Source organism: Sarcophilus harrisii, chromosome 3, assembly GCF_902635505.1.
Source record: "Sarcophilus harrisii chromosome 3, mSarHar1.11, whole genome shotgun sequence".
NCBI classification, from domain to species: Eukaryota; Metazoa; Chordata; class Mammalia; order Dasyuromorphia; family Dasyuridae; genus Sarcophilus; species Sarcophilus harrisii.
In genome coordinates, this window is record NC_045428.1 from 4,423,229 (window position 1) to 4,444,030 (window position 20,802).

At 36.5% G+C, this 20,802-nt stretch overlaps 1 protein-coding gene across 3 annotated transcripts in view; it reads left to right on the plus strand.

Moving 5' to 3' along the window:
• The window catches only part of FGF12 (fibroblast growth factor 12), a 512,340-nt gene that overhangs the window by 341,870 nt on the left and 149,668 nt on the right, over nucleotides 1-20,802 (plus strand). For all 3 annotated transcript variants that reach the window (XM_031957416.1, XM_031957415.1, XM_031957414.1), the window contains exon 3: nucleotides 20,582-20,685. In XM_031957416.1, coding sequence (XP_031813276.1) covers nucleotides 20,582-20,685 — 104 coding nt within the window. The remainder of the gene's footprint in view (nucleotides 1-20,581; nucleotides 20,686-20,802) is intronic.

Here is a 20,802-nt window from a genome sequence, read left to right on the forward strand (position 1 = left end):
ACCCAACACAATCTGATTTTGGACAACAGCCTTTGGTCTGTTACTTAGACAACTCCCTTAATCCAGACAGAGACAACTGGGCACACGGATGTTTACAAAATATTACAGGTGTGGATTATTGTAAACCCTTCCTTAGCTGTTCCTGGAAAACCAATTGAAAATGTGTTCCCTTCTAGAATTGGGTCAGGGGCATTATTCTTGCAGATAGAGAGTTCAACATTTTATTCCAGTGAGGTGTGGAAGTCTTCCGTAGCAAGAAGCTCAAATAGACTTAAAAATTGCAGGAATTTGCACTTCTAGGGACCCAAAATTGAATCCAAGCTCCGATATTTATTCTCTGTATAACCTTAGAGAAGGTGGTTAATACTTTGGCTTCTCAGTTTCCTTATCAGCAAAATAAAGGAATAGGAAGAGATGTCCAAGCTTTAAAAAAATAAATAAAATTTATCACATGACAATAGTTGTGATATTAGTATCTGTGGAATGAGAAAATATATGTTGACAAAATATTAGTATGTATATTACCTCCTCTGGACCCATAGACACAAGTAGGACCCTTTGAAAGATTATTATCCCATATTTAAGGTATGTTATGAGTCTGCATTTCTAAAAATAGGTCAAAAGCCCCTACCAATGTATGCACTTTTAACATAGGAAATAATTAGTTCAAAGGAAAAAAGTATTGAAACCATAATAATAAAACAGTCTTTCTCTCTTCACAATATAGTCTAAATGAAAAGACTGACCTCCCACAGATAATATCCTAGTAGAGACAGATATATAAGGAGTAAATATGGTCAAGGTGATTCACACTTTCAACACTTTCTAGCACAAATATTTTGTTTATTTTTTCCTCTTTTCATCTTCCCCTTCCCCACTGTAGTTTCCTTTGGTTGTAGCTTCATTTTTGTATAAATTGCTTCCTGAGGCTTCCTGGACCCATTCTTTTCCATATAACACTTCAGCTCTGTGGGTGGGCTGTCTGAGTCTGCTTTCTACTGGATGTGAGCATCTCCTAGTAGACAAGTTTATCTGCTCCCCTTCCTGTATTCTGAAATACAGCAAAATACAAAAAATTCAAGCAAGCAATTCAGATCTATTAAAGTACAATGTGCTAGAGATCGTGCTATCACTGGGAATACAATAATGAAACTGAAATGTCCTCTGTCCTTAAGGAGTTTACATTCTGATGATGAAAACATCATGAGTGTATTGAAGTATGTACAAGAAGTATCCATAGTTAGTACAACATAGAAACCAAGGAAAGATTCATGCAAATGTGGTACTTGGACAGAGTGTCCAAACAGGCATTCCAAAAGATGATTGCATGGGGAGAGAGCCATCCAGGCATGGGGAATAGTCAATGCCAAACAAGGTGTTAAGGACCATTTCTGGGTGAAGGGGCAGGTCAGTTCTCCAAGAGCCTCCACAGCTGTGAATCATAAACTTGAAGAGGTTGCAAAGCAGCCTTCACAGATGGTCCTTGTGGATTGGGAATGAAATAAATTGGAGGCAAGAGGGAAGAGGAGAGAGGTCAGAGAATACAACTGCCTCTCAGTCTCCTTGTATCATCATCATCATCTTCTTCATCATCTCATCATCATCATCATCATCTCACATGAAGAGATCCATTTTAGTGGTCTGAGTTAGACCTCCAGCAGCCATTGGCAGGTGGCTCCTGTATCACAACAACAAAGAAGTGAGAAATGTAAGGAACAGCTGTGAGAAACAGTAATAAAGACAGTTTGTCATAGAGTGTGGGAAAGAAAGCAATATAGAACAAACCTAGAAAGTTATAAAAGGTACAGGCTATGATGAACTTTAAATTCCACATAGCTCATATTTTGTACTAGAAGAAATATAATTACCAGAATTTGTTGAATAGAGGGTAACATGTTCAGACCTGCAATTTAATAAAATTACTTTGGCAGATGTGTTAAGGATGGGTTGGAATAAAGGAAGAATTAGGACATTATTACAAGAACTGATGTAAAGGGATGAGTATGTGGGTAAAGAAAAGGAATATAAAAAGGAGAATTTGTGAAGGTTGAAAGGATGAGATTTGCCAAACAATTATGTTTAAGAGCATAACACAAATATGTAGGTGAGAAGTTGAGAGATAATGGTCTTAAAAATGTGGGCATCTGGAAGGATGCTGGTACACTTGACAGAAATAAAGAAGTTTGAAATAAGCTTGGGTTTCAGCAAACATGTTAAGAATTCACTTTTGAACATGCTGAGTTTAGATGTCTGTAGAACATTCAATTGTAAAACATCCAGTGGTTAATTCATGATGCAGGGATGGAAGTCTGGAAAAAAGATAAGAGCTGGATCTACAGATTAAGGTGTCTTCTGTACACAGAAGATCAGTGATACCATGGGAGCTGATAGGATGACCAAATAAGACAGCATAGAAGAAAAAAGAGAAAAAAACCAAAAATAGAGCCTAAAGGAACACTCACAATGAATACACATTATGTGGATGAACATCCAACAGAGCCAGTTGAGGAGTTATCACACAGATCATGGGCAAACAGTCATGAAAATCTGGAGAGTGTAGGGTGATCAACAATGTCACATTTCAGAAAACTTAGGAAGGGTGGAAAAAGCATATGGGGAAAATGAATAATGATTCTCTCAGGAACTAAGTTTTTCTTCCATATCTGATTTTTCTCTATAATGCCTGAGACAAATCTTTCTCAGTCTGGGAAGGTCATATAGCAGATAGAGTGATGGATATGTAATTTAAAAGACCTGTGTTTCAGCTCTATGGCTCCTACTTACCCTCTGCCTCTTCTATAAAATGGGGATAATAATAACACCTACCTTACGAGGTTGTGGGGATGATAAAATGAAATAAGCTATGCAAAGTTGAAAGCAGTTGCTAAATACTGCTCTTCCTTTATTTGTTATTATTAAAATTACCTCAGAGTTAGCTAACTTCCTTTTTAAGTCTATCTGGCAGCATTCTCGAGCTTTCAGCTATCCAGTGACTAGTCACTCTATAATTCCATTAAATTGATTAAAGGATTTTTTTTTGCAGATTTCAAAAAAAAAGATGTTTATTTACACTTCAATTACTTTGCTAAATCAGTCTAAAAACCTATTTCGTACCCAAAGAGAGAAAAATTAATGTCACCTCTAGTTCTTCTATATGGATTTCTACTGTATGGATTCTCCAATATAATTGATTTTATGCTATATTGATTTTTATAATTAAGTCTGCATCTGCCTTTAGTCACATTTCTATGTCCTTGAGTTGAGCTCAGGAATTCGGTTTTGCCTTTGAGGTATCTTTGCCAAGAAAATCCCAAATGGGGTCACAAAGAGTCAGACATGCCTGAAAATGCCTGAACTAGCTTAAATTTATTTTAAAAGAAAAGTTGTTATCTCTCATGTCAATATCCCCTGGGATACTTCCTAGAAATCTCTTAAGCTCAACAAGCTAACTTGTTACCATCCCTCAAAGATATGTTGTCTTCCTTTGCATAATTAGGAGAATTTTATCTCTTCCAAGGAGACAGTCATTGGTAGTTGTGATCCCCTAGCAAAGACTACAAGATATAGATGGGTCCCATGTTTGACCTAAATGCCAGCCAACCTTTTTCAATATGGCCATATTTTTCTGTCCCAAGCCAACAATCTATCACCTTTCCCCCATATCTACCAAGACCCCTGATTTTTTCTGTATCATGAAAGAGGGTTCCCTCCTCTTGAAGTCACTGGTTTTGCTGAGGCTGCCAGATTGACCCATTTTGTTAAGAGTTATGTGTGACATCTTGTTTGAAGCCTGTGCCTCAACTACCTTTATTAAATTTATTCAAGTTATACCTATAGAAAGTGCATGTAGACCATTTCACAGACTGAAAGGAGGGAAACCCTTCACTTTTATGTATGTTTCCTATACCTATAATTTTATCAATGGATTGGAGAAACCCAAGTATTCATAGATTCTAATCATTCCTCATTACATCTGAATTTAACAGTTTTAAATGAATTTTGTATTAGTCAAAGCAATATCTACTATGCATTTGGAGAAAAAAGTAATGAGCAATCGAATGAGACAGCATTGATTCAATCTTTAGAAATTCTCTTTAGTATTTAGGATACTGAGTCATTGAATGAGATGGGGTGCTCTTTTGCTGCTCTCAGAGTTTGTCTCAAAATAGATTGCTTGAGATTCATGTGAATTTGCAGATTCCTTGTAGTAACTTCAAGTCCACCAGGGGCTGAGATCAGTAAACTAGGAACTGTGGGGCTAGATGAACTCTAAAGTATTTTCTACTATAAAACTCTGATCCCAATTTTAGTAACTCCACATAGGCACAAAAATGGATTTTAATTTTTTGCTTTCCTCTTCAAAATGAAAGATTATTTGGAGAGGGCAGAGGGTAAGAAAGATGGAGGTCAGTCTTATAAATAGATTATAAATAGTTCTCTAAAATGTTAGAAGTTTAACTGTGGTAATGCTAAGGCAGACAGTTGACACTAAAAAGGAAATCTGAATTATGGCTGATGCTTTATGAAGATCATGGGAAATAGCAGTATCTACATTTGTTGGAAGTCAAATGTTGGCTCTTGGTGCCCTCAACGCTACATTCAACAAGTGTTTAACTGTGTGTGAAGTACTATGCTAGGTGTCAAGGCAAATTAAAAAGAAGCCTCAGTACCTGCCTTTCTGCTTCCACTTCCAGTATTATCTCCATCTCTTGGGCGTTTTATCATGATCAGAGCTATCTTACATTTTCTTCCTTGACATTTTAGTCTAGTTTTTAGCCAGAAAGAGTTCTAACATGAATCTTCATGAAAGTGACATGTCCTTAGCATCAGTCTTGCTCATTTATTCATGTTATGAAAAATATTCACCTTCCCACATATATAGCATTCTGGTCCTTAGTCACTCATTTTGATTTAGTTGGCAGATCACAGTTAATCGGTACTGGAGCCAGTATTTAAATTTGGTCTGTTGATCCTAAATTCAGTGCCCTTTTCACTAGAATATGATTTCTCAAAACTTCGGAATGAAAATAACTCCAGAGGGTATTTGGACTAGCTCATTATAATCTCCTTCATGCCATATCCAATAACTGGTCTTTAAGTCTCACATTCCCCTTCAGTTATGGAAAATTCATTAATTTATTAGGCAAGGAGTCTATTCTGCTTCTGGACAGCTTGAACTATGAGCACCTGTATTTTTATACTATCTCTATCATCCATTTTGGGTCAGAGGATTGGTCACTGTCCTCTTTGCCAGTGACAAATTCTCTACTTGCATTCTTGATCCTTTCTTTGTCCTCTTGTCTTCTTCGACATTTTCCCATTGCTTACAGCTTTTCATATTTCTATCATCAATTAGAAGAGTTCTATAAGCCAACTGATATTTGAAAAAGAATAGCTTCTAGAACATACCCTAATATCACTCAAAATGGTACTCACTCTTTATTTCAAGGCCTCCAGGAAGAGCTAACCTATGAAATTCTCATGAAGCAGTTTAACTTTTTGATAACTAGACAGATTTTCTTTAACACTTTCTACAACCCTTTGTTTGTCTTTTAATATCTACCTATTGTTCCTTGGTTTTTCCCTTGAGCTAAAAAGAATAAGCCAATTCCCTCATGCATGTACTAGTTCATCAGAAACTATCATGTCTCCCACTAGTCTTTTTTCCATTCTATTCTTTTTCTTGTCTATCATTTTATGTATTTTTATTTTTAATATTATTTTATTTTTTCCAATTATACATAAACATGAATTTTACTCTTGTCCATTTTTAAAGCCAATAATTTCTTCAACCAACCATTATATTTTCTTTTTTATCAATATTATTTTCAATACTCCACTATATTATTTTTACATCACCTTTGTTTACATCTCACTTCCTATAACAATATCTAGCATAACTACTTTGTAAGTAAAGAAAAAGAGAAGCATTCTACTAAAACTAAATGATAACATCTTCTGAATCTATTCATATATTTAGGTCTCATATCATGCTTCTTGACCACATAACAAATAATCAGTCAACAAGTTAATTTATTGACTACCTTCTGTGGATCAGACTATGTGATGAGCAGAATAGACCCAAAGTAAAAAAGAAAAAAAAAAGCAGTTCCCTCAAGGAACTCATATTCGAAGGTATGAGACAAACATATAAATATCTAGGGACTTAAAAGAAATATACAGATAAAATAGAAAGTGATTGTCAGAGGCAATAGTTTTGTCAGATGGGAGAACCAGAAAGACCTCCCACAGAAACTAATGCTTGAGCTGAATTTTGAAGAAATCCAGAAATTTTAAGAGATGGAAGCAAGGTTATGGGACAGTCAGTACAAAAATATGGATATGGGAGATAAAATATCATGTGTGAAAAGTGGTGCCAACAAGTGTGAGATTCATTTTTGTCATCTCTTTGCCATAGAAAGCTTGGTCAATATAACAAACCAGAATTAATTGTCTGTTTCTTTTTGGTATTTTCATTTGCATCGATGTAATCACTAGGTATATTGTTTTCCTAGTTCTGTTTATGTCTTTTGCTGTAGTTGAGAAAAGTCTTCTGATGCTTCTCTTAATTCACAATAGTTATGGTTTCTTACTGTGCAATAATATTGTTTTGATAATTATAATAACTAACATTGATATTGCTAGAAAGCTTGCAGCACACTTTGCATATACTAATCTCATTTAGTCTTCACAACAACCCTCAGGAAGACAGTAAATAAGTACATATTAAGCAATCATTGAGTAAACTTTTATTAAACATTTACTATGTTCCAGGCACTGTGCTAAGCACTGGAGATAAGAAAAAAAATGCAAAACATAATACCCTCCTCCATATACTTACTTCACCAAGACTATAATTATCTCCACTTTACATATAAAGAAACTAAGGCCCCCAATAACTTTGATGGCTTGATATACATAATTTTGATTTATTATGTCCTAGGCACTGTGCTAAATTCTGCAGAAACAAAGAAAGAATTAAAAAAAAATAAAGTTTGATGACGGGAGATACAAACATGAATAACAATGCATTTTATGTATGCATTCACATACCTGCACAGACATAATAGAATCAGGGATTAAAAGCAGGGTTACATGTAAAATTTAAGTTAGAAATAGAATGAAGGTGAGGAGCAAGGAAAGTGTTAGAAAGAGTGTGAATTATCATTGAAGGTAAGGTTTAGAGGGATAGTGATTTAACAATAGAGGGATAGTGAGTGAAAAGGCCTCCTGCAGAAGATGGGTTTTGAGGTGACACTGGAAAAAACTAAAAGGGAGGTGAGGAGACCAGCATCCCAGGTATTAAGCCAGTAAAGAATATGGAAATAGGCAGGGAAATACCCTGTGTAAGGGACCATAAAGAAAAGACAGTAGCCAAATCCTAGTGTGTAGAAATAAGGATTATGACTAAAAAGATGGGAAATTAGGAAGGGACTATGTTATGACTTTTTATTTGGTTTATGAAGTAATAGGGAATCATGATAGGGGAGGGTGACACAGGGCAGACATATTTTAGAAAAATTGCTTTGACAGTTGAATGAAAGAGACTAGAGTGGATAGAGAAGTAAAGCAGGAAAAAAACTATTTCTAAGGTAATTGTGATAATCCAGAAAAGAGAGCAAGAATAGAGGGAAAGGGATGTATAAAAGAAATATGGAAATAGAAATGGCAAGCACTGGAGACACATTGTTCTTATTTATTTTTTGTTGTTGTTTGTTTTCAAAGAGGATCATTTCATTAAGGAGGTGATATCATAACATACAAGTGAATTGGACTTGAATGAGTGATGGCTGTGCAAGATGTCCTACATCACTTTCTGCTCCAGAGCCTTCAGATATAAATCAGTATGACTGGAGAGGGTTCTGAATGCACTGGGAGACTTTGGCCTTTAAACAGTTACTATATGTAGGCTAAGCAGGAATGGAGAGTTGGGGATTCCAGAGAGCTGGCAAGCCTCATTGACTGGAAGGATGGTGGAGCCCTTGATAGTGATCAGGATGTTGTGAAGTAAGGAAAAATTTGGGGGAAAGATAATGATTTGACTTTTGGATATGTTGAGTAGTGAAAAGTATGGGACGCCCTGTCCTTTGTGATAGTTTGAAGTCCTTCAGGGATACTTCTCCACAGACTCCGCTTTGCATTATTTTTTGCAAGTATGTAAATGATACTGCTAAGTGTGCAATGGGGACCTATAATCTTTACTATTAAAGGAAGCTGAGTGGCTAAACTTTCCCTCAATGTTTTCAATGATGGAATAAATGGGAAAGGTCATTAGCGGGGGAGGAGATAGGCTGTGGATAGGAACTGTCCATTGTGCTGACCCATTCACAGAAAGGTCTTATTAGTCTAGTTGATTTCTAAGGTCTATCCTTGTTTTAATGTGACAGGAGGATGAGAAAATAATAGGGATGAGCATTCTCCAGCACAGGCTATGTGATTACTAGTAAAGCTAGGAGCTATGGCCTAGAGGAAAAAGTTTTTTTTTCCCTTCTCCCACTCCCCCAACTCCCCCCCCCCCAATGCATATCTGCAACAGATGCTTGATTAATCCTTTCAGTCATGTCTGACTCTTATTTACCCCTTGGAGTGTTTTCTTGGCAAAGATACTGTAGTAGTTTTCCATTTCCTTCTTTAGGATTCGTTCCACCATCCCTCAAAATTAACTTTAATATGAAACAGAATTGTGCCCAACATGTACAATTTTGCACCTTTTCTGTGCCCAACACTGCTAGAAAAAAAGGAACTTTATAAAGTCACTTCTGCCATCCAGGACACCATTTAATTACGGACTTAGCTGGATGGGAAAGACAACATGGCATGACAGGAAGACAACTGTGTCAGCAGTTAAGCAATTTGGGTTCTAGTCTTGAATGTACCTCTTACTGTAATGTATATGTAAAAAGTGCTATACAAAGAAAACCAAAGTCACTCCTGCCCCTTAAGAACTTATGCTCTAGCTGGGGTAGGGGGTAGGGGTCACACATACACATGGGTCAATAAGTATACAATATATGTGAAATAAGGGGAAAGGACTAGACCTGTAATTCTATTGGTAGAGAAAATTCCCCGTTAAGGGATGCCCCTTTGCCAATGCAGATGAACCCCTTTGTTGGCATCCTTGATAAGTACCAATTGTACTGAGACTTTAAGTTCCCTGGCCAGACTCATGGTAGCCAGTATGAGTCGAATCCAGATCTTCCTGACTTGAAGACCAATTAAACTTATTATTCATTCTGCCCCTAAATGTGTCACATAGACATAAGGGAATGCAATGCAACTTTTAAACATAGTCATGAATAGTTGGGTGCACAGAGACAATGACCTCTCAAGTTACTTTTAGTTCTGACATTTCTAACTTAGTACCTTTCTCTAGTATCTGGAAGGGACCAAGATGAAATAAATGATCTCTATGTACATATCCTGCTTCCAAAAAGTAACAGCTTTTATTTTTGTCAGTGGCACTGCCCCGAATTACCATAAATCCCAAGGTCACTGTAAACTGGGAGGTGCCAGGCTGCTTTACTTTAAAAAAAAAAGATAAATACTATAGAGTAGGTTGAACATCTCAAATGCTAATGAAGACTCATTTTTTAAAAAGTGCAGCTGTGAATATACATATCTACACACATATGCATGTATATTTGTATGTGTGTGTATGTGTGAAGGAAAAAATACATACGAGCAACTAGTGTGCGGTGGATTGAGTCTTGGAGTCAAGAAAGTCTGAGTTTAAATTTGGCCTCCGACATTTGCTAGTCATGTGACCCTGAACAAATCATTTAACTCGATTTTTCAATTTCCTTGTTTGAGCTGGAGAAGGAAATGGTAAACCATTCTGTATCTTTGCCAAGACAACCCCAAATGCATTCGTGAAGAGCCAGATAAGCCTGAAATCACTAAACAATGACCAACAAAACTATATACATACACATATTCCTACACACGTTTGTGCTCACACACACATATATATGTGTGTGTACAGATAAAATCTCATGTCGTCTGAAGTCCCAATTGTTTCACTTCTTCTTGAGTAGATTGTGGAGTTTGTATTTATATATTTCCAAGAGTAAGAAGCTGAGATACAGGAACATTTGTATAAATATTCAGCCAAGAGCTGATGAGAGAAGGTACCATCTATTTGCTGCTGCCACAGAAACATGTATTGTGTCAAAATCTTTCTGTAGAGACTTGATCTGCACAATCCATATTATCCTTTGAAACTTGACAGCGCAACATACTTCTCATTATTTCTTTTTGGGATCTTCTCCTTATAGCAATGACACAATATCCCACTTATTACCAGCAGGAGCTCTCATTGTCATGGCTCCTCAGCTGCTTGGTGATCATTTCATAAAGTGTTTGTTGACCCTTCCCTACATGCTCAATTCTGTCCTTGCATACCCTGGGGGATAAACACATGTTCTATTTGATTCAATTCAGTTTAAAACAAAACAAATAAATAGCAACAGAAAAGATGAACCTCTCTATGACAGTCCAGCACTGCATTAGCACTGAAGAATCAGATGAAAATGATTCCTTTCTCCAAAAAATTGACATGTGGAGCACCTTGTACACACATATTATATACACATCAAATGTACAATTTTGTACCTTTTGTGTGCCCAATACTCTGCTAGAAAAAAAGGAACATTATAAAGTCACTTCTGTCATCCAGGACATTATTTAATTAGGGACTTCTTGAAAATGAGTGAATAGGAAAAACAAACAAACACAAACATTTATTTTGTGCCTATGATGTACGAAATTGTTGTGATAGATACAGGGAATATAAATAGAAAAGTCAATTGTTCCCCACTCTCAAAGATCTCACACAGAGTAGATTTTACCTTCAAGTCTGGAGGAAAGTCCTGTGGGCCTCAGGTTGCAATAACAAGATGGAAGGTCCTGTCATTTGATACTAAGTCCATTTCCCTATCTGGATCTCACCCTGTTCAGAAGCAATCCAACTCTTACTCTCATTATTATTCTTAGAGTAGCAAAATATGTGAAGGTTGAAGTGGGAGGCTAAGTTATGGGTATCAGTACCAAGACAAATTGGATTGGATTGGTTGAAATGGAAGCCTGGTTTGCTCTCAATAGGGATGGTTAGATGAATTTGCATTGACCTATTAATTAGAATTATTCAGCTTCAGATTGAAGCTCCAAAGTTGAGTGCATTATTCTGGTCCCTAGGATACAATTCCAGTTGAGTAGAGGGGTCAACAGCAAGGCAGATGGCAGGATGGCAGGATGACTTTATCTAACAGAACATTCTGGGAAAGCAGGATTACTGAAATAGGCTTTATCCAGTGGAAGTCAAAAGGACATATTCTTCTCAAACTTTTTCAATCACTTTGGAAATAGTTTTGCTCTTTGATCTCATGACCTTATACCTGTGCTTTGGAATGCAGCCTTTAAACAGATCATGAGACAAGTCCTCTTTGTAAGACAAATTGACTGGAGAGGATAAACGATGAGAGTCATTTGCTCTCATTATCTATTGTGAGATGCTTCATTTTTCAATTTAAGGGAAAAAATCTGAATCACTTGGAAATTGACTTTTTAATTATATAACGGTCAGACTTCTGAAAAATATCAAACAGAGATGGGCTTTCTTACCCTACCACCCAGAAAAGGAGAACTTTCACATCTTTTTGAAAGGGCCTTTGTACTCCCTCCTCTTGCTAATACTCTTTGAAAATTATCGGTGCTCATTTATGTGTCTGTTAGTTTCCTCAGCTAAGCAGAATGCAAGTTCCTTGAGGGAAGGTGCTATTTCACTTTTGAAATTCCTAGTCCCAGTGCCTTGCACATAGTAGGTGTTGAGTATATATATATTTATTGAGTTGAATTTCAATGAATTCCAACTGGATTTATTAATAAAAACAAAATGGACAAATCAAGTTTGGAATCGGAATCGATTGATGTAAATCAGGCTACTAATTTGTTGGATGTATGATCTTGGGCAAGTATTTTAAACTCTGTTTGCCTTATTTTACTCATCTGTCAGATGGGGAAAATAATGGCATCTACCTTACTGAGTTGTGAAGATCAAATGATATAACTTTAAAGGGCTTAGTAGAGTACTTGGCCATATTAAGTGCTTCATGAATGTCAGTTCTTTTTATTATTTATTATTATATACTATTTATTATTATTGACTTTCCAAAGAACTCCCTGTCAATGATTTACATAAACTCTTTGTTGATGGTTTACATAAACTCATCTATTTAATTTCTAATGACTTAACAAACCTGATTCCAACCAATCTATCCTAGCTTATTATATATTATATACATTCATATCCAACCAAACTGATCATAGTGTTTGATCTTCCATGTCTATGTACAGGATTCCATTTGTGTTTGGGTTGTTCCCTCCTCATTTTTGTTTTTTGAAAATCAGATTTCCTGTCAAAGTTTAACTAAAATGTAACTTCCCACATGTGTTTTCTCCCACTTCTACTTGGTTGCCAGTAGTGCTCTCCATTCACCTGAATTTATTTGTGTGTGTGTATGTGTTGATTAATTACAATGCCCATCATAAATCAGGGATATGCTGTTTTCACATGGATCCTGAATGTAGATCAAAAAGTGGTCATTCCATTGGAGAAAAGAAATGATCAACTTATTTGTTTATCGGGATTATGGTGATTTTTATTTACAGAATAAACCATCTAATTGAGTAGATATGTTTAAATTGATAGTCTGGGATCTAAAGTACATAAAAAACTTTAGGAATTAGGTTTTTTTTTAATTTTTTGCTGATTTTATGTGTAATATAACATTGTTATCCTTTAGAATTAGGGACCAGAGCAATTTTTCCCCCCTAAATGTAGACTAAGTAAATTTGGGATAGAGTAAAAGAATGTAAAATATAGTTAAAAATTTGCTTCTTCCCTTTCCCCCCTAAATGACCAATCCAAATTTCATTTCAATGAAAATTTCATTTGGGTAGTTTATAAATATTATCCTCTTGTTGAAAACCCCTACAGGAATAAAAAGAAATGATCCTTTCATTTGAGGAAGTTCTAAAAAAGGATTCTCATAAATATAAGGGGAAAAAAACTAATTAGTAGATTGTTGTTTACCTTCTATAATACAAGTATTGTTTTAAAAATGGATCGAGTTTCAGCAGTATCCTGGAAGCTATTCTGCTTTTTAAAGTGAGATGTTTTGAATTCAAATGCTATTTATATTAGTATTGATTATTTTTTTAAAAGAGACTCCTGGAAGAATCTTTTACATCATGGATCATGTTCATTGAAGTATGAGAGTGTGTGAACAGAATTTATACACATAAGTGTCTTTATTCTCCCATATATTTACCTTTATTCAATCTACCTATTTAATCAATCTAATCAATCTATCTCAAATTTGTTAACTTTAATATATGCCAAGCATTCACAAAGAAGCCATAATGGTCTCTGCCTTCAAAGAGCGTTTACTCTAATGAATTATATGACATATATAATTCAGTGCATACAAGATAAATAGAGACTAGATGGAAGGTTATCCTAGAGTGGTCACCTCCTGGAAGATGGAAAATTTAAATTGAGTCTTAATGGTGACTAGAAATTCTAAAAAAAAATTGGAGATAATTCCAGGTATGAGAGACATTAAGGGGGAATGGTGACAGAAGCTCCTTGGTTAAGGAACAGATTGTCTGGATCAAAGAGTTCATGGAAAAAAATCAAAGATAAAATGATTGGAATGATGCACTGCTGGTTTTAGGAAATGAACATAGGACTCAGAAACATAACACTTCCTATTTCCCTATTCAAAAATTGTCATTCCTCATTGAGGGAATTATTCTGCATTAGAAATGAGTTGGAAAGATGTTGATGTTTCACATTCTGTGCCTTAGAGAAACTTAACTTTCTTATGGTAGTCAACTTGTTGAAACATACTATATGTTCTTCTGCCTCCTCAACCCCAACTTTCTTTTTGAGGGGAAGAAAACAAAGACTGTAGAACAGGAATCAGCTGATAAGTTTATAGAGAGAAGTTACAGATAAATTTAATGGAAAGGTGGCATGTTCACTAGACATGTCAAACTCATCTATAACTCATTACTGTAAACTCTTAAATTTAGAATTGGAAGGCACATTAGAGAACGGTTATTTAAACTTCCTCATTTTACAAATGAAGGACAAAGTCTCATGAACATTAGATGCCTTTCTCAAGGTTATATTCAGGCTAAATTTATCTGATGCCAAACTTAATACTTTTTTCTCACTGTCTAATCCCCATTCCCCCTTCCCAAACCCATTCCATCCCACTTTGGTTTGATGCCATAGCCATTATCCTGGCCATCCAATTTTAGAGTTCTAGAGTCATCCTTGACTCTTTGTTCTCAACTTAACATTTCCCTTTCCCCACCTCATACATATTCAAACTGGTTGCCAAGTTTTATGCATTCTTTCTTACTGATGTATCTCTATTCACTTATTTCCACTCATACAGTCTCTACCTCACTTATCAGATTTTCATTATTTTCATCCTACAGTACAACAATAAATTTCTAATTGGTTTCACTGTCTCTAGGCTTTCCTCTCTTTGGTTTATTTTCCAATACACAATAAAATAGATATCCTTAAACTTGTAACAATTCTTCCTCAGATTCACAGATATTCCCCTCCTTCAGTGGCCCCTTATTGCTTCTAGGATAAAAGAGAAATCATCAATTTGGCATTTACCTCCCCAGTCTCATTTCTCTGCATTTCCTTTCCAACATGTTCTATTTCAGCCAAACACTCCTGCTCTTCTTGGGACAAATCATTCCATTTCATCTTTCTAGGTCTTTGCCTAAGTGATTTCCTTTGGCTTCTTTGTATTTTCCTTTTCTTCCATCTGGCAGAATATTGAGCTTCCTTCTAATCATAGTTCAGATCCCATATTTCTCCAGACCATGCTCCAGTTGCTAAAAGTAGTTTCATTGTGCTAAACTTGCTCACAAATAGACATTTAGGTGTCTCAGGGGCTAGAACAATGGTCCTGGAATCAGCAAGATTTGGGTTGAAATCCAGCTTGCAACAATTACTAGACTTGTGATCCTACATGAGTCACATAATCTCTCCTTGTTTCAATTATCCCAGTAAATTGGGAATACTAAGAGCACCTACTATCCAGGAGTATTTTGAAGACAAAATGAGATATTTGTAATGTGCTTAACATATAATAGGAACCATATAAATGCTAGTTATTATAATACTACTAATAAATCCTGCTTCTTTTTACCCACTCTCTCTATCTTATGACTTCACCTGGAACAGCTACTCGATTTGGAAGTGCTTTCTTTTTTACTTCTCCGACTAAAAGGGAAAGAAAGAAAATTCATTGCCATAATATAAAGAAGATACATCTGACATGTATCAAAGATGACCAATTGATATCTGAAATAACAACATTATAGTTGCTAATTACAATATCAATGAATACAATGATAAAGTAAAAAGAATCTGTAGCATACTTAATTTTTCCATAATTTTTTCATATATCTAGGATTTTACCGGGTAGGATATAACAGCCTACTTTTCAGCTATCTCACTTTATCAATAGAAACACACCTCCATTTCTTTGGAATCAGTACTTGTTAGTGAGAGGGGATGATTATCATCTTGACTGACCTAAAAATAAAGGCCCACACTATTATTTTCTATCACCATACAAGGGAGTGAAAATCATCATTTATCTTCCTAGTTTTATAGATGGGGATAAAGGAGTGCCCCATCCCCAAAGAACATTTGGCCACATTGGATGGGTCTCTGACTCATTAAATGCTGGTTAAGAGAGACCCCCATACTTAAAAGCCATTGACAACATTGGGTAAGTCTCTGACTCATTATATGGGGGTAAACAGAGGCCCCTATCCTTAAAGGTCATTGGCAAAATTGGTGAGTCTCTGATTCATTATATGGGGGTAAAGAGAGGCTCCCATTCTCAGAGGACATCGGCAGCATTGGGTTGGTCTCTGATTCATTATATGGGGGTAAAGAGAGGCTCCCATTCTCAGAGGTCATTGGCAGCATTGGGTGGGTTTCTGGTTCATGGCTTTTGCCCACTTGGCCATGGTATTCTTTTATTGACAGACATTGTGGGTACAAAGGAAATAATATCTGAGCAGTAAACTTGGTGCCAAGTGGCCATTACTGTTTTTTTTTTCCTTTTGTCTTTAAAGGTAGCACCTCCAAACTAAACCAAAGGATAAATGAAATCTTAGTCCTGAGAAAGAGCTCTACCGTTTCCCTCCTAGAATGAATCATTCTTTGTCTTTCACCTTTTGTGAGACACATTCCAAAGTGCCTGCCTTCCTCCACCTAAGATTGCTCTGCCTCCCAACACCCTTCCTCCACCCTCACGCTCCCCACACTCCCCTACACTCCGGAGGGCATTCTCACTCTCCTTTTCACATTAGACTTTCACAGCATCTTTTTCTTTCCTTTGCCGGGCTTAGCAGTTTACTCACAACTCTCACATGGGAAAAGCTCCCTGGGAACGTGCTCTCTCTGTTGGTTTCCTTAAATGCACGTGTCTCTTACCATGTGTCCAAGGAAACTTACTTAGCCAGTCTTGAGGCGTGCACTTTGAGCTTCAATTATCCTGTTCCACTGGATTGTCGTTTCCAGCCGATTCAGACAGAAATGTCTTTCTGTGGAGTTGGCAAGTACAGTTTTCACCTCCTTTCTTTTCTTTTAGTAGTTCCACAGGCTGACTCTGGAAGGAGGAGGCAAAAAGAGGAGTGGATTACAACCAGAAATAAATAGTTAGAATGCCTATTATTTACATAGAGTTATCTTTTAATACTTAGAGCAATGCCAGTAAGGGACTTGCATACTAAATCTCATCCACTCATGAAAGATAAGTCATGGAAAAGAAATAATATTCTGCTTTTGTGAATTAGGAAAATCCAGACAAGTCAGTGGCAGATTGACATCTGCTTCAAGCTCTCAGAGAGCCCTGAATCGGTCACTGAGGTCATACCCTGAATCACGATTTAATCAAATTTTCATGGGATTCAGAAAAAAATAAAAAATTGACTCAACTGTTTTTTTTTTTTTGGTTATACTTGTGCTTTATCAGAGGGATGAAGGTGCAGCATATATTTGAAAACTCTTATCTAAAGTCCTTCATAAACTCTGCAATTTGCACTAGATTTCTAGCCCTCTCAGCCACTCAGAACAGTTGTCCCTGAGCTAAAAGAAGCCCATTTTAGATAGATGTCAGGGCAGATGTACAGGAAGTAAACTTTAGACTACCCATATAGCTGACTGACATTTCCCAAATTGAAATTTTCCCAATGAGGGCATGGATCCCACAGCATCTCAGGTGAGCATAACATCTAAAAAAAGTGAAAAGATAAATATTTGGATAAGCAGTTATATTTTGGGTCTGCATTTAATTAAGTTAGACATGAATTAATAAGGCAAGAGCAGTAGTTACTTCTCAAACATCACTTAGATGCTTTCAAGTATCTGTAATGAAAATGAGCATTGGGGTAAAAACTTGAGTTGGGGAACAGTTTCTCCTGCTTTTCCATATATTATGGGACAATTGATTTAGAGCAGGAAGGACAAATCCAACCTTCATTTTATAGTTGGGGACAATGAAGACCAGAGATAGGAAATAAATTGCATAGTGCCATTTATTTTGTAAATGTCTGAGGCAAAATTTGAAGTAAGGATTTACTAACGCTCCAATTAGGTATATCTTCTATGAAGTCAGGGACTGTCCTTTGCTTCTTTTTGTACTCCCAATTCTTAGCACAGTGCCTGACACATAGTAGGCCTTTAACAAATGTTTATAGATTGTTTTCAAATTCATCATGCTCCATGGTACACCACCTTGTTTGTTTTTTTCCTCCATTTCCCTTGAACATTTCTACAATAGTAAAGATGATTATTAAACTAATAATAACTAGCATTTTAATAGCATTGTAAGTTTTGTAAAGCACTTTACATTTGCTCTTTCCTTTAGTAGGAAAGGGGATATGTTCCTAGGAAAGCAGTGGGAAATATTCAGCAGGTTGGTCTCATGCAGCCAGTGATGTTTTACAGGAGTCCTCTTTTTCAAAGCAATCTATCTCATTTTCTCTGGAACAAAGGATCTTATTGCCCTTTTCTCAATGTGTGTGTGTGTGTGTGTGTGTGTGTGTGTGTGTGTGTGTTTATTTCTTCTCCCAGAAGATACTCAGTTTAAATTGTGTCTGTGTTTGTATGTTTGTATTGTTTAATCCCCCTCCATTTCTCCAGGGAAGGTGACTGAATTTCATTGGCCCTGAGTGAGTAGTCATAGTTGATCTGCAGCTATCTTTATATTTAACTCTCCATCAGACAGAGGGCTCATTTTAGCCTGACCCTTTGTGCTTTCTTCGGAATCCATCTTGTCCCCAAGCCCTTAGTGCTCTATGGTTTGAATATGAACCAAATATTTCAGGAAAGCTGGTCTCTGGATGTCTCCCTCCATTCCAAAGACTTTCTCTCTCACTGGTTTCAGTTATTCTGTCCTCCTGGTTAGGTCGATGCTTCCCAATTTCCTACTTCAAATGAAGCTATTAAGGTCCAGTTCAAATTACTCCAATCATTTCCCCTCACAAAACATTCCTCACAATAATATATTAGATAAGTCAACTCTATTGAATCACGAGAAGGAAGCAGAAAATTCACCATTGCCCTAGAAAATTTTCTAGGACTAGGTTGGAAGCTATGGTTCAAGTGGTCACTATAGTGCAAAACATTGCTGCTTTGGCTGGCCCCTCTGAGAACTTGAATCTGAGGTGTGAGTCGTGAAAGAGAGGCCAGCAGGATCTTGTTTTCAGCAAGGCAGCAATACTACAGTGCTCTGGAATCCCTGGGTATTTTCTCTTCTATGTTTGCAACTATGGCATGTTGGCCATTTCTGGGAAGGGAGCCAGGAAGGTGAGACCTGTGTATGTTTTCACTGGGCCTCTGTGCTCTAGAAATATCCAACATAATGAGGGAGTTAGTCTGTGATAATTTCCTTTCTCAGGTTTAGCGATCGCTCATAACAAATTTTATCCTGCTTTCAAAGACTTTCCCATAAATTTCAGAATATAACTAAATAAGGATCCAGGGACTATGAGGTTAGGAAAGTCTATTTTAATTCCTCTTTCTTAGCTCAAATTGGGAAAAACATAGAAGTATGAGGGAGGAGAAAATGTTCTTTCAATCTTGTCTTTTCTACTAACTCATCTCGTGACCATGAGTATGTCACAACCTATCTGAATGCATTAATATTTGTTGTATGTACTCCACTCTGTATGCTCTGGAGCTGTTGTGAGGATTGTATGAAGTCATATATGTAAAGCCTTTGGTAAATGATATGGTCTCTCAGATTACCATATTACAAGGTCGTTGAGGACAGAGAGCCTATTGTGGACATTTGGGGCATTCTTAGTACAACCAAGTGCAAAGCTTAGAGCATTAGAGATTTTTACAGAATATTGGAGATTTAAAAATCAAAGAAGTTTTTGATTATTACATTTTTCACAGGAGTGAAAGTGGTGAGTGACTACTTATAAGTTTAGGAAGCATGTGGATGTACCAGTGACTTATTTAGGTTACTGTAGAACCACTGAAGTATGGATCAAATCTCTCATTCTAGAAAGCTTTACCAAGATAGGATGCGATCATAATCTTAGCTCAAGCCCTAGCTCATCTCTTTAGCTGTTCTTTAAATGACTCAAAATAAGTGTAAATAGATCAGCCCAAGCCAGCATGACAAAAAACAAACAAAAAACAAACAAAAAAACCAAATTGAATGCCCACCTGTCCAGTTGGTTATGGGTAGAATTAACTTTGATTTTACAGAGTAATATTTTCTTTTTTTTCCTTTTCTTTCTTTCTTTCCTTCCTTCCCTCCTCTTGTTCCTCATATTTCTCATCCTCAGCTTCATACTCTTTATCCTTATTCTCCTTGTCCTCATCTTTATTCTCCTCATCCTGCCAGTCTCCTCCTCTTCTTCTTCCTCCTTTTTCTTCCTCCTCTTCCTTCTTTCTTCTTTTTCTTTCTCTTCCCCCTTCCTTTTCCTTGTCCTTTCTCCCTCCCCCTTTTCCTTCTCCTCTACTTCCCCTTTTCCTCTTTTTTCCCTCCTCCTCTTTCTCCTGTCTCTTTAGTTTTCTTGATTTCCTTATGATGTATATAAATTAGTATAAGATATGTGGTCCAAATCCTGTCTAGGCCATATGAATTGTGACTATATGCAAGTTGCTCAGTCTCTCTGTTCACTTTGTTCATTTTTGCAAATCTGCATGATGATAATTATGAAGATGATGATAACAAGCATTTATTTAATGTCTCTATCATCTCCTTGTTTGTGAGATTTCCCTGACTAGTAACCCCAACCCCTTTCCCTTCATATATTCTTATGTATTTGTACATTGTCTTCCCTGGATGCCCTGTAAGCACCATGAACTCAGAAGTATTAATTTGCTCCCTTGCTTTTTTATTTCTATCTTCTCACCCTCCCCAGGTTTAGTGCATAATCTGGTTTTTTGATTGTTTGTTGAATGTTCACCTGTCATTTTATTTTTATTTTCTTTCTTTCTCTTTGCCTTTCTCAGCCCTTTTCAACCTAATCCCGGTGGGCCTTCGGGTTGTGGCAATCCAAGGAGTGAAAGCCAGCCTCTATGTGGCAATGAATGGAGAAGGGTATCTCTACAGCTCCGTAAGTACCATTCTGTCTTTTTGTCTTGGTTTCTTGAAGAAGACATGCCAGTATCTGAAGTTCAAAACAAAACAAAAATAGAAACTTTGGATGTTGTAAATATTAGTCATTGCTTAA